At 41.0% G+C, this 13742-nt stretch overlaps 1 protein-coding gene across 1 annotated transcript in view; it reads left to right on the top strand.

Annotated features, from left to right (window-relative positions):
- The window catches only part of AQR (aquarius intron-binding spliceosomal factor), an 80529-nt gene that overhangs the window by 35745 nt on the left and 31042 nt on the right, over positions 1–13742 (top strand). The window contains exons 17-22 of the mRNA XM_080931025.1: positions 2413–2591; positions 5565–5732; positions 6869–7038; positions 9698–9939; positions 12594–12740; positions 13208–13277. Of these exons, the coding sequence (XP_080787151.1) occupies positions 2413–2591; positions 5565–5732; positions 6869–7038; positions 9698–9939; positions 12594–12740; positions 13208–13277 (976 nt within the window). The remainder of the gene's footprint in view (positions 1–2412; positions 2592–5564; positions 5733–6868; positions 7039–9697; positions 9940–12593; positions 12741–13207; positions 13278–13742) is intronic.

Below are 13742 nucleotides of genomic sequence, written 5' to 3'. Positions count from 1 at the left end.
TCTCTCTCTCTCTCTTTTTTTTTTTTTTTTTTTGAAGTTGAAAGAAAATGTTTTAACTTTTGGAGTTAATTTGTTCACATTTGAAATAATAAATCCTTCTAAAGTTTTTTTTCACTGATGCCCGTGAAGGGATTTCTACAGGGCCAGGTCCACACCACAAGGGTGGAAAAAGAGCCCAAGCGCTCTCACGCGTTACATGTCACGTTTCCCATGGCTGAAGCCACTGAGACAGCAGTAAAAGATGATGTCCTTCCAAGTGGCGGAAGTCTGTCCTTAACGCTTCATGTTTCGATCTGTAAGACAACAAAGAGTGAAGAGCAGTTAAGAGGCTGCCTGGGGTAGTCAGAGATTGACTGCCCTTGCAAATCCTTCAGGGACAAAGCAGACAGACATTCTGAAGGTGAACTGTGATGGTGTGTGCATATTGTGTGCACTCACTGAATCTCCTGAGTTGTACATTAGCGGTGATTGAGTTCCACAAGGCAGCATGAGCTGTCCTAGGGTGAGGCGGTGAGAGTGGAGGACGTAGCAGGGACCCCTTTACGAGGGATCAGAGCCCTGTCCTGCCGCCCAGAGGCTGCCCCAGTGTAGCCAAATTCTGCAGTGTAGGGCTTTTAGTCTTAGTTTTGCCTTGATGTTCTAGAATTGTCTAGTTTTTAGTCATAGCACAGAATTTTCATATTAGAGGTAATTTAATATTTTTGGAATGTTGTTTTTGGAATTAACTTTAAGTTTAAAGTGCTACTTTAGTTTGTGTTTCAAAAACACCATTTAAAGTAAAAATTAAATTTTAGCTAAAGTTGAAGTAATGTAAATAAGAATGACTATTTGGGTGTTGCTGCTACTTGTTAATTAGTTTCCCCTCTGATCTTTTTTAAGTGATTAGATATTTTAAGGGATTTAGGTAGTATAGTTCAGTGAGGATTCTTGCATGTTTTTAAGTTTTTAAAATAATAGCTTGTTCTATAAATTTATCTTAAGTGTAACCTAAGAACATAGAGAACAAAAGATAAAATGATAGTGGTTGAAGTTATTTAAGAAAGGAAAAGGATAAAATAAACCTAAGTAGAACTGTCTTTTAAAATGAAGAAGATGCCATACGAGCAGACTCTTCTCTAAGGAAGAACAGTTCCTGCCAGGGAATGAAAGAGAGAAAAGCTGAAGCAGTTTTTATTGGAGACAGTGAAGCTAGAGACATTGCATTTCCTAATTTCAAGTTATATTACAAAGCTACTGTGATCCAAACAGTGCTCTGCAGACATAAAACAGGACACACAACAGTGGTGGCATGCACTTTTAATACCAATCCTCTGGAGGCAGAGGCAGGTGAATCTCTGATTCAAGGCCAGCCTGGTCTACTCTAGAGTGAGTTCTAGGACGGCAAGGGTTACACCAAGAAGCCCTGCCTTGAAAAAAACAAACAAAAGAAGGAAAGAAGGAAGAAGCCACCCCCTCCCCCCAAGTCCGGGACACACACACAGGCAGCAGTGGAGGCCAGGAATAAAGCCATGTACCACTTGTGCGGTGTCCTCCAGGGCAGTAAGAAGAGTATTTCCAGTAGAGGAAAGCTAGCCCTGCGTGCAAAAGACCACTGCTTTACAGTAAAACATGAACAAATATTAAACTTAAGTCTTGAGATACATGTAGTTCTTGGAGGAAAACAGAGGAAGGTTCCCATGATGTTGCTCTTAGCACTTTTCATTCTGCTTTTGCTTTTTTGTCTTGGATTTTGACACCAAAATTAAGGAAGCAAAGAGAAAAATGTAGGAATGAGTAGAAGTGCAGGAAGGTGACGAGCCTCTGAGCTGCTGTTAGGTCAGCAATGTGGGGGACATGGACAACACACACATAATAGAAACGTCCAGCATTCCGAATGGGCATGCTAGCAGTGAAGATGTAAAGGTGCTCAGCAGCTGTAAACAAGGTAAGCAAGTGGTGCTCAGTCCCGCAATCAGCTGGGAGATGGAGATCCAGCCACTAGCTCATCTTGTTAAGAAGGAAGCTCAGTATTAGCAAGGTTACTTAAGAAAATGAAAGCCCTATGCATTTTCCTTGGGTCTATGATTCTGTACCCATTATAGAAGACAGTACAGACATTCCTGCTTGTGGATTTATGTCAGGAGGAACTAAAATCACTGTCTTACAGGACATACCTGTACTTCATGCTCAGTGCAGCACTGTCAACAGCCAAGATAGAGAAGCCACCTGTGAGTGTGTAGAGGTGAACAAGTAATGAGAATGTGTGGCCATGCGTATGCTATAGCATCCTATTCAGCCTGTAAGAAGAGATGGCCCTTACCGTGGCTAGCCAGTGCTAGCCAGAACTTAACTCTGAGCTAAACCTGTACTCTCCCCCATTGTACTTGTGTAAAGTTCTTGTTTGTGTAATCATCCACTGCTTTGGATTTTCAGGCAATCTGAGTATGGTGGTGTAGTGTTCGGTGGTTGGGCACGAATGGCTCAGCCCATTGTGGCTTTCACTGTTGTCGAGGTTGCCAAACCCAACATTGGTGAAAACTGGCCAACTCGAGTTCGTGCAGATGTCACCATCAATCTGAATGTCAGAGACCACATCAAGGATGAGTGGGAAGGTAACGTGGCATTTCAAAGTGATGCGGCCTTTTGCCTCTTTCATTTGTAGCTTTTCATTTAGAGCATCAGTCAAGTACTTTTACTAAATATTGTCCTTTTAAATTCTTACTCGGTTTTATTCTTAAAATTTAATTTAAAGCATTGTAGTTGTCTTTGTAATTAGTAGTAAAACACTAAGAATCATACAAGAGTATTTTAAGTAGTTCAATGTTTTACTAACAAATTTGTAACTATCAGAGTATTCTAAAGATTGCAGTTTGCAGAGCAAACTAAGAAGAAATAGTTTAATTAGTAGAGTGTTTGCTAGATTTGTAGATGAACATAAAAGCATCATGGTGCTCTAAAGGAGAATTGTATGTAACTGATACACATTTGCAGCGTAAGCAGAGAGGGTAACACTCAAAAGATGGGAGCAGCCAGAGTAGAAGAGACGCATGGGCCTTGTGATCGCAGGGAGAACCTGGTGAGGAAACTTGGAGTGAAGCTGCCCCTCAGGAAACTACAAGAAGAAGGAAGGTGGATTGGAACTGACAGGAAAGCAAACCAGTTTTCCTTTTTTTTTTTTTTTTTTTTTTTACTACTTAAGGTTCACTTAGAGTTGAATATCATAATTAGCTTTTTGAGAAGCTACGTTCTAAAATACTAAGTGAAAAAGAGCTAAAACTTGGCCAACACCTGTGTAAGAACTGGCTCTGAACTGGCTGTCTGTGGGCACTTTTGCATCATTAAACACACACACACACACACACAGACACACACACACACACACACACACCCTGTTCCCAGCTGTCTAAGAGCTTCCCCCTTGCTGCCCTGTGGTGAGAGATAGTAGCCAGGAGGTTTAATCTCCTGCTACTTTCTGCAAATGCCAGAAGGCAAGGGATCAGTTTTCAGAAATTATAGCTCCCCGCATAGCAGTAACCATGAGGAACATATGTTAGACTTAAAAGGGAATTCTAAAGGAGACCAGCAATGGAATTGGCCAACTGTTTAACAAATGGCTGCTTTTGGTGGGTATCATTTGTGACAGATTGTTTTCAGTCCTGTATCTTTCTATGAGTTCCAGTCTGTTGCATTATATGTTTAGAACATTGTGCACCTTTATGATCTCTGTGCCCTGAGAAGTCATTAGTTGCTGGGAAAGGTCTTGTATTTATTACCCCTGGAAACATAAGGAGCTATCTAACTATTGTACACATTAGACATTAAAATGAAGTAACTTGTTGGCACCCAGAAGTTTAAAAGCCTTTTGTAGGAGATGACAGGTCTCCTGTTAAAGGTAAAGGGAGAGAAGGAACTCTCCTGACAGAGCCCTCTCTCCACTGCTCTGGGGACTGCTACCTGAAATGCCTGAAGAGATTTTTTTTTCAATGTAGTTTTTAATTCGCCTTCTCTCCCTTTCTCCCCAGCCCCAGCCTCCTTTCTATTTCTTTTTTTCCCTCACTCCCTCCACTACCATAGGCCTCTGGTAGAGTAAGAGATAGAGTACGCTGATGAACAAGACAGAGTGCTGTGAGACTTAGGGAGCAGTGATTCATTGGTAGGCAGTGGGAAGAGAAGTCTCTTTCCTAAGTCAGGGCCCAAGTTCAGGCCCTCTATTGATCAGAGATGGGAGCAGAAACCGAGAGGAGGCTGTAAATAGTACAAATGTCTGTCAAACAATAGCTTTGAAATGTTTCAACTAAAATATAGGACTGTCCTCCCGTCCCCTCAGCTTGGAGCTTGGGTCCTTAAGTCCGTTATTACCCCATATGGAAAGGACGTTAAGTTTTGCTTCTAAAAACGCCCTTTAAAAAGGTGTGCAGCTACACACACTTGAGAAGAAAGGTAAGCTCATTGTAGCACAACTTTTTAAGTGTAGACCTAAGGAGTCTCCTGTAATGGTCTGGATTTGGAGGGATCCTCAGTTGACCATCCCTACTGCTGTAAGAAACTGACTCCTGCGTTCATGGGGTCTTCTCAGGACCTATGTTGCTGATGCCTAGAAATCTGAATGGTACAGACTGCAGGCTGTGTGACAGTGTAACTCAGAAGAGCATCATTCTTCACAGTTCTCATCGCCTCTTCTGCCCCTTTCATCTAATTTTACTTCTGCAGATTTGAGTTCTTTTTAGCTTTACTTACACTCACACTACAGAGAGCCATGATGTCTCCAGTCCTATTAGCCACATACTGAAATTGGTGTCTTAATCTAAGTGTATGTTCTTTTTCCAAGGTTGTAAGCAGACAAACTATCTAGATTTTCATTTCTGTCATACAGTAGTAAAAATAATGGATCAGAAAGGAACAAGGATGAAGTGATGTGACTTCAGTGTTGAGTGTAACCAGCACTTTAGTGCCCCTGTTTTGTCTGTGTCAATGTTACTGATGAAGCCAGAAAGCCAGAGACGCTTTGGATCTTGACACCGATGTCTTGCCTCTTAATATTCACTTAGAAAGATTTCCCTGTTTGCTGACTGGAAGTGTGTGTTGAGCCATATTCTGTGGGTAAAAGTCTGTGGATACACTATGTGTTGATGAGTTATCTTGGGTTAACCTGTTTTAGTCAGTGCACTAAGGCTGTTTGGAAGACACTGATGGATAACCGAAACCCATGGTAGACACTTGACGACTATGAATTATATGCCAGCCATATTTTCAGTTACTTAATAAGAATTAAAAAGAAGAATGGTGAGGAACATCCAATTTTGGATCTGTAACATGACTTGGAAGTCTTACTTAGTAATTAATTCATGATGCAGAAGTTTCTAATTTTATTATAAGATCTTCCTTTTAATTACTGCTATGAAATATTGAATATTAAAGACTATAGGGAACATAATTATGTTCTAATACAAAACATATTATTGATCATTTTTTTATTTTTAATGTTTTTTTTAATCTACTCTCCTTTAAAACAGTTAAGACTTTGCCAATGAAAGACCAAAAACAATGTAATTCTATTAAGTAGAAATGTCTTTATGTTTTACTAGGTCTTCGCAAACATGATGTATGCTTTTTAATTACTGTGCGTCCCACAAAACCTTACGGCACTAAGTTTGACAGGAGGAGACCTTTTATTGAGCAAGTTGGTCTGGTGTACGTCAGAGGCTGTGAAATCCAGGGCATGCTGGATGACAAAGGGCGAGTCATCGAAGACGGTATGGTGATGTGTGTAAGAGAATGGTACATTTCTGTGCTGGCTTACTTGGCAAAACTTTTCAGTTGTTTGATGTAGTAAACACAAAAGATTGTGTGAAAGGTGCTTACTTTACTACTGTAGAATAGCTAATGTCCGTGGTGACAGGGCACGTGCCGACATGTGCTGTGTACATATGCCATAGATTTGATTCCCCAGCACTGGGAAGACAACAACAACAAAACAGGAAATGAAAAGACAAGCTTTTTAATATTTCTAAGCATGCCAGGCACAGTAGCAAACACGTATAATCCTTCTGGCCTCTATACATGCACAAGCACACAAACACACACACACACACACACACACACAGATACACAAATACAACACACACAAATGAGTATCTTTAAAAGCTGTATCATGGGGTCAGTTTACTCTTCTTGGGTATTACTGGTGATATCTGTCTTGACTCTTTCACAGAGCACAGACTATTAAATTAGAACTCTTGATAGCACACGCTTCTTCCCTGTAACTAACTGCTGGTGCCTAAGGTGCTCAGTTCTCGACTTTAAGGGGACAGAAGGGAGTGCAGGCTGGGTGGGATAAACACTGCCACAAAGTGAGACCAGAGTTAGACCCCAGCAAAGGAAGGAAGCTGAGGCCACTGAGATTTCCAGTGAACCTTTTTTTTCTCTCATTTCTCTCTGTGTTAAATTCCTTTCCAACTGGTGATGTTAGGTAGCCTCTGGAAAGTTGAGAAAAGTAATAAACCCAGTCAAAGTAAGACATAGAAAGGCTATTTAAATTCCTAAAATAAGACACATATCTTCAGGCATGTGAGTCACTAACAGGAAGTGAGCAGAGGCTTTTGACCACTAAGCACTCCTGGCTTAGTGAGGAGCATCTGCACATGGTTACAGTGTGTGGAATTTCATCAGCATAGGACATGAGCTGTAAGAATGATAAAAATTTAGGAAAGTGGGAATATACTTTCCACTTTAATCTGAAATGTCTTAGTATAGGACAGTTCAGTTATGGGGAAATATTGGAAGTGAGTTTAGTGGCTTACTATTTCTGTGAAAGAAAGACTTTTAACTTACTTTCCTAGTTAGTTAAAAAATACATATTTCATTTAACACATTCTTAAAAAATACCTAGGACCTGAACCCAGACCCAATCTTAGAGGAGAGTCAAGGACATTTCGAGTATTTTTGGATCCAAACCAATATCAACAGGATATGACCAACACTATACAAAACGGAGCTGAAGATGTGTATGACACTTTCAATGTCATAATGAGGAGGAAACCGAAGGAGAATAACTTCAAGGTAAGGTTCAGTCTGTAGCTAAAGGTCCTTACATCCTAGTAATGAAATCCAAAAAGAGGAATACATACATGCTGGGTAGAGGGGTTTAAGTGAATATTAATGTCAGCCTTAAGTTCATAGCCTGTTTGATTAAATATGACATTTAAGGAAATCCATTTGCTAAATCTGTTCTGGCTTTTCAAGAAATTGGAAATGTATAGGTGAATTCAGGTTCTGCTCTGAAGGTGAGCTCCTTTTTACATGAGGTGCTGTTTATGTCCAGAACGAGCTGAGGAAGAGTATTACTCATTCGCTCACTGGGTCAAACGTAGGTGAATTGCAGATGTCTTTAGAAGACCGATGTGGGTGTCCTGCAGAATGATTGTCTGGTGTTGTGTATTGACACACTTCTCTCAGGGAGACACTGGGGCTTCTAGTGTTGGCGTTCGCAGCTTAGAAAGAGAAGTGTAAGGACTGTCCTGTGGTCACCTGGGAGACTCCTGTAGGGACTACAAGCAACACTATTACTTGAGGTTGTTTTGACATTGGAAACACCAGCTCTTTGCAGGTGCCTTTTCCTCCTTGCTCCATGCTATGTCTCTTGTGCAGTGCTGTCAGCCTTGCAAGTCCATGCTGTTCCTGCTCTCAGATGCAGATTATGCTCCATCTCTTGCTTTACTGAAGACAGAGCAATGGAGGAGTCCCTGACTTCTTTCTCTCCCACTCTGCAAGCATCTGTCAGTACTGAGTGGCTCGCCACCACCATGCCGTATCCAGACACCCTCATCTCATGTCCCTGGTTCCTTTCCTCTCTACTCCTTTACATTCTCTGTAGCCTCAGTGCTGTTCGTTCAAAATGTCCGTTATCCTGCAGTGGCCCTGTTCTACACGCACTCTCTAATTGTGTCTCATCACATGAAGAGACGCTGTGATTATGACGTCATTTGCCGTGGCTTCCCTATCACATCCTCCTCTCCTTCCTCACCTCACTGTAGGCACACTGAGACTGTACACCATGTTCCTCTAGCTGGTTTTCCTCAGGTATATTCACAGTTCGTTCTTCCAATTCACACAACAACTTCGTTTAAGTGTCACTTAGTGGTCTATTTCCACAGGAGGTAGGCTAGACTCACATTTACTTTTTAATAAGTGAATCTCAAGCACATAACTGGTCTAGAGTATTTCTTTATTTGCTGATCTATTTATGCTCTCTTGTGTGAATGATGTTGTGTTTAGTTATATGGGAGTTGTAGAGGTGAATTAGGCACAGTTTATACCTTAACTGTTAATCAAGAAAGAAAGAAATATAAGGAATTAGCATCAAAGGTTAGGAGGTGCCAAACATGACTTTTTATTGAGGGAAGTAGAGGAGGCGTTCGGGTCCTGATGCAGAGCAGTGAGGGCCCTGGGCTGTGGGTTAGCTGTTTCCTGCTCAGTGGGGTAGGTCCCTCGTCTGTCTCGCTGCTTCAGTTGCTTTTCCCGTGCCGTGAGTTCTAATCTGGATCTTCGTTTCTTGCCTGGAGCCTTGGGAAGGCCACCTTTCTCTAGTCTCCTCACAGTCCTGTTGATATGTATTTCCTAATCCTCTTGAACACTGATGCTTTTATTCTGCTACTTAAAACATTTCCCTAACTGTCCACTAACGATAAGAAGTTCTTTGCCGCACTAAAGTAAAATGTCACCTTGCTCCTTGAAGCTTCTCCTAATATCAAGTCCTTCCCCTACCATCTCACATCTCCCGCGGTGAACTCGTTGAATTTTGTAAGGTTCTTTACTAACTGTAACATTCTGCTGCTTCTTGTCATGGTCTGTGCTTTCCTTCATGTCTACTAGATGAAGGAAACCTTAGATCCCGAGCTCTCCTCCTATTCACCAGTGTCAAGAGACCATGCCCCTCACTCTCCTTATTTAATCTGTGCTAGGATCCTGAGTTTAAAAAGCACTGATTTGGTTACTGTGGCCTTTAAATTAGGCCTTGCCTCCTAATTTACGTATTGGGATTTGTTCCTTTATCAGAATGGTTTTGAATATTCTAAATCATGATCTTGGCTGTTACTTCCATTTGACAGAAATGTGCTAACTACTGAAACACTTTTACTGTAGTTCCAGTTCTTACTGCTTCATTGTCTGACACTCTCATCAGTGTGTTTGCTCGTATTCATTTTTTCCCATGCTGACTTTAGTGTTTATGAACTGTGCTACATTTCGTCCAACAGCTACACATTATGGAGAGGAAAAAAACTCGAGTTTATAAGGAAGCATTTGTTTTTCAGGGCCCTGTTCTATAATTTTCTTTATTTTCTTTCTTTCTTTCTTTCTTTCTTTCTTTCTTTCTTTCTTTCTTTTCTTTCATTCTTTTGTATTGGATTGACATGAGTCTTATTTTCATCCTGCTTAATAGGAGTTAAGTGGCAAGCTTATTTAGGTCATTCTATCTAAACGAATTCTTGGTGGATAAACTGTTCTTACTAACTTAGTTCTTTTGTTTGACTCAGTATAGGATATCAACTGAAAATATAGCTGTTGATTCAGTCTTGCCAAGCACCTGTCAGCAGAAAATAGCTTCCTGCCTTGAACCACATGGGCATTCCGGATCGGTGCCGTCAGCTCTGCATTCCAGTGAGGTGCGAATGTTCGAGACATCTACTGACACGATCCTTTTCTGTCCCTTTACTGACAGGCCGTGTTGGAGACTATTCGGAATCTGATGAACACCGACTGCGTGGTACCAGACTGGCTGCATGACATCATTTTAGGTTATGGGGACCCAAGTAGTGCCCATTATTCAAAAATGCCCAATCAGATTGCTACCCTGGATTTCAATGACACTTTTCTCTCCATTGAACACCTGAAAGCCAGCTTTCCTGGTCATAATGTCAAAGTGACTGTGAGTGACCCAGCTCTACAAATACCCCCTTTCAGGTAAAATCGGGATGGGTGCTCTTGGCAGCCAGTCTGTCGTCTGTCTGTGCTGGCACCAGCGCTGGTGACTAAGTGAGGTCTAAGCATTGTGTCTGGATTTCATTTTGGCAGTCCTTAGCTTTTCTGTAATAATCACTAGGATAAGACTATTATATTTGAATCTATTCCTGACTCTCAGTACAGAAGCTATTTTTAAGACTACATTAAAAGTAGCCTCAGGTCTCAGAAGAGATCAGTAAGTGTCTGTGATTTGGAAAGAACTATATAAATATAGTAGCTGACTAAAGAAATATGCCTGTACAGCTCTCACATAGTCTAGTGTATTCCCTAACTACGGCCATACAGGCATGTGATATTGAACTTCATTTTGAATTTAAGATAAAGTTTTCTTTCAGCTCTGTCTATCTCATGCAGATTATAAATACAGGTTGAGTATCCTTTATTTAAAATGTTTGCTACCAGAGATATTTTAGGCTTGGAGTTTTTTTTAGATTTTGAAATATTTCCATAGACATCACCAGTTGGACATTACTAATCTGAAAGTCCTAAAGCCAAAATGTTCCAAAATTCAAAGTGTTTTGAGGATTGTCTGAATATCACAAATCTTTAAGATTCTGGAGCATTTTCAATTATATGTTTCAAATTGTGGATTTCAATATGTATTCAGAACAGTGATGTTAATGTCAAGTGGCTTTAGTTCTTATGTAGGAATAAAGTGAGGTGCCTGCAGCCATTGGCTGCTTCCAGAGTTTGATGATAAGCGTCAGTCAGAAGTGTAAGTCAAGATACCCTTTGGTAGAGTTCAGATCCTACTTTTTTAGCTGGAAACCAGAGGATGCAACTCCCAAAAACCTATTGAATACATACACAGTAACTCAGCATACTTCTAACATATCCTTCAAAATATCCACACCTACTGTCTTCCTCCTTTCATGTCTAAATTCTGTTTATTACAAAAGCACTCTTGTCTTCTGATTATGTATCTTTATTCTCATGACTTTTCTTTAGCATAGAGTCTGTTGACAACAGTCTGTCTCTTCAGACTTCTGCTTAGGACCTTAGTTTTTATGGTGGTATATTTTGTGAACTCTCGGATGCGTGAATTTACTAGCTAGAGCCATTTACTCCCTAGCTGGAGAAGTGAGTACTTCTGCCAACTATTAAGGTGATTTCTTTGCCACTTTAGTTCTAGGCAACTTTTGACTCTGTCAGTACTTTAAGACTGGAAACGAAGATTGTTAAAAGTACACATAGAGAGTTAACTTGGGGGTTTGATTTTAGGAAATTTATTGAAAACATTAGCTTCTAACCCCAAACTAAGAACCTCTTGCCTGAATTGCCACACAAGCCTTAAAGGCTGTCTGTCCTTCCTTTTCTCTGTTGACCCCTGTGCTCTGGCTGGCCTGTTTGTATGTGGTCTCTGCTATTTCTTCTTTATTTGGGGAAGTCTTTTCTTTCTGGCTATAAATCTCTGAGGGTCTGTGTTCTTTGAAACCAGTCCCTTTTAATAAAAGAATATGAATTAAGCACTTTTTGATGTATATGACAGATGCTTAACATTTCTTTGATTTGTCCGTTAGTTGGATGACTTTTTCCCCCAGATGAAAGACTTAACACCTATTTTAATAATTGTAAATGTACTTTTATTTCAAAGTTTGTATAGAGATAAATCACAAGTCTTTTTTACACATCTGTTTATGCTCCACACAATTTCATACATGATATAGTAGTTATTTCTTTTTTATTGGGAGTTAAATTTTTTCTTGCAATTTATTCTGATCACACTCTCCCTTCCCTCATCTTCCAGAACCTCTGCCCTTCAACTCCATGCTTGCCTGCTCTCTCCCTCTCCCCCTCTCTCTCCCTCTCCCCCTCTCTCTCCCTCTCCCTCTCTCTCCCTCTCCCCCTCTCTCTCCCTCTCCCCCTCTCTCTCCCTCTCCCCCTTTCTCTCCCTCTCCCCTTCTCTCTCCCTCTCCCCCTCTCTCTCCCTCTCCCCCTCTCTCTCCCTCTCCCCTTCTCTCTCCCTCTCCCCCTCTCTCTCCCTCTCCCCCTCTCTCTCCCTCTCCCCCCTCTCTCTCCCTCTCCCCCTTTCTCTCTCCTCTCCCCTTCTCTCTCCCTCTCCCCCTCTCTCTCCCTCTCCCCCTTTCTCTCCCTCTCCCCTTCTCTCTCCCTCTCCCCTCTCTCTCCCTCTCTCCCTCTCCCCCTCTCTCCTCTCTCCTCCCTCTCGCCCTCTCCTTCTCCCTTTATAAAACAAACGAGAAAAAAGGAAAAAGCATGAGATACACACATGCACACACACACACATGTGCATGCACATCCCATAAAAACACAAAATCAGAATCATATAAAAAATTAGAGGACCAATAATTTTTTTAAAAACCCAAAATAAAGCATTATAAGAAAAAAATCCCCAAAATTATTGAATTTGTTTTATGGAGGCCATTCACTGCTGGGCACTAGACCTACCCTTGAGTGGTTTGTATTCCCTGTGGGACTCCATTGGAGAAAATCTATTTTTCCTTTTGAGGTGCTTGACAGTTGGAGATAGCTTGTAGGTTAGGGATGGGGTCTCATGTTTCCGTCTCAGCTCTAGGACCCCATCTGGCCTGGTTCATTTCTTGTTTTAAAAATGAATGGGGGCTTTGCTTTTGTAGAATAACTTTCCCAGTAAGAAGTGGAAAGGGGAAGAAAAGAAAAGATGCAGACGGGGAAGAAGATGACACGGAAGAAGCAAAGACCTTGATTGTGGAACCTCATGTTATTCCGAATAGAGGTCCTTATCCTTACAACCAGCCCAAACGGTAATCTGCCTGCCTGCCTTAGCTACAAACTTGTTTTTCAATTCTTTTAGTTTTGTTTCAAGCCTTAGGTCTTTTCCCTTTGGTTCGTCAGTAGCTGGGAAACTTCTGATAGCTCTATAGTTGTATTTCAAAAGGAAATGTTTCCTGGCACTGAAAAGTCAACATTTCATGGCTACTGGCACATAAGCTTGGAGCTCCTGGGTTACCGTGGTCTTTGTGAGTGTGTACTGGAACTAGAACTTCTGCTGTCCGAATAGACCTAAAATAGGCTTTGTGTATTGGGAACACTGCTCTCTCCATACGACTCATTCTGTTTGAGGCATGGGTGGGAGCAGCAGGCTTGAGGTAGAAGAGGGCTGGGGAAATGAGTACAGTGTTTGTTTGAGCTGGCCATGGTTATGTGAGTCAACACTGGATACCATTTTGCTGCATTTCTAACCATCTTGTATTTAACTGTCTATTTGCAGTAATACAATCCAGTTCACTCATACACAGATAGAGGCCATCCGGGCCGGAATGCAGCCTGGACTCACTATGGTAAGCAAAACCAAGTGACTTTGCAGATCTGTAAGTAATTGCAGCATTGTGTGCGTGAGGAGATGGCACTGCTCACCTCTGTTCAGACACTCGGTAGACTGTGGCCTTGGTTATGTCACCTGCCCCCCTTTAGCTGTAGCTACTGAAGTATTTGCAGCAGGTTTTTGGCCAGCAAAGTCTATAATGTTTGCTCGCTGGTCCTTTTATTTTTTTGTGCTGAAGGCCTATCCAATGAAGGCACTTACTTCTTTTTTTTTTTTTCCCCCATTTTCATTCTTTTTTTTTTTTTTACTTTATTTTAGAAAACAAAAGATAAATGTACAAATTTTCAGCATTTTTGCATAAAAGTATATGAATACATTTTTTAAGGTTGTAATTAAGTATTTGTGGGTACATATACATACACATATGTATATATGTAACAATAATATAGGAAAAGAGGTTATTAATTTGAGGGTATAGGAG

The sequence above is a fragment of the Micromys minutus genome, assembly GCF_963924665.1.
Source record: "Micromys minutus genome assembly, chromosome: 17".
Taxonomy (NCBI): Eukaryota; Metazoa; Chordata; class Mammalia; order Rodentia; family Muridae; genus Micromys; species Micromys minutus.
This window is presented reverse-complemented; position numbering and strand designations above follow the sequence as displayed.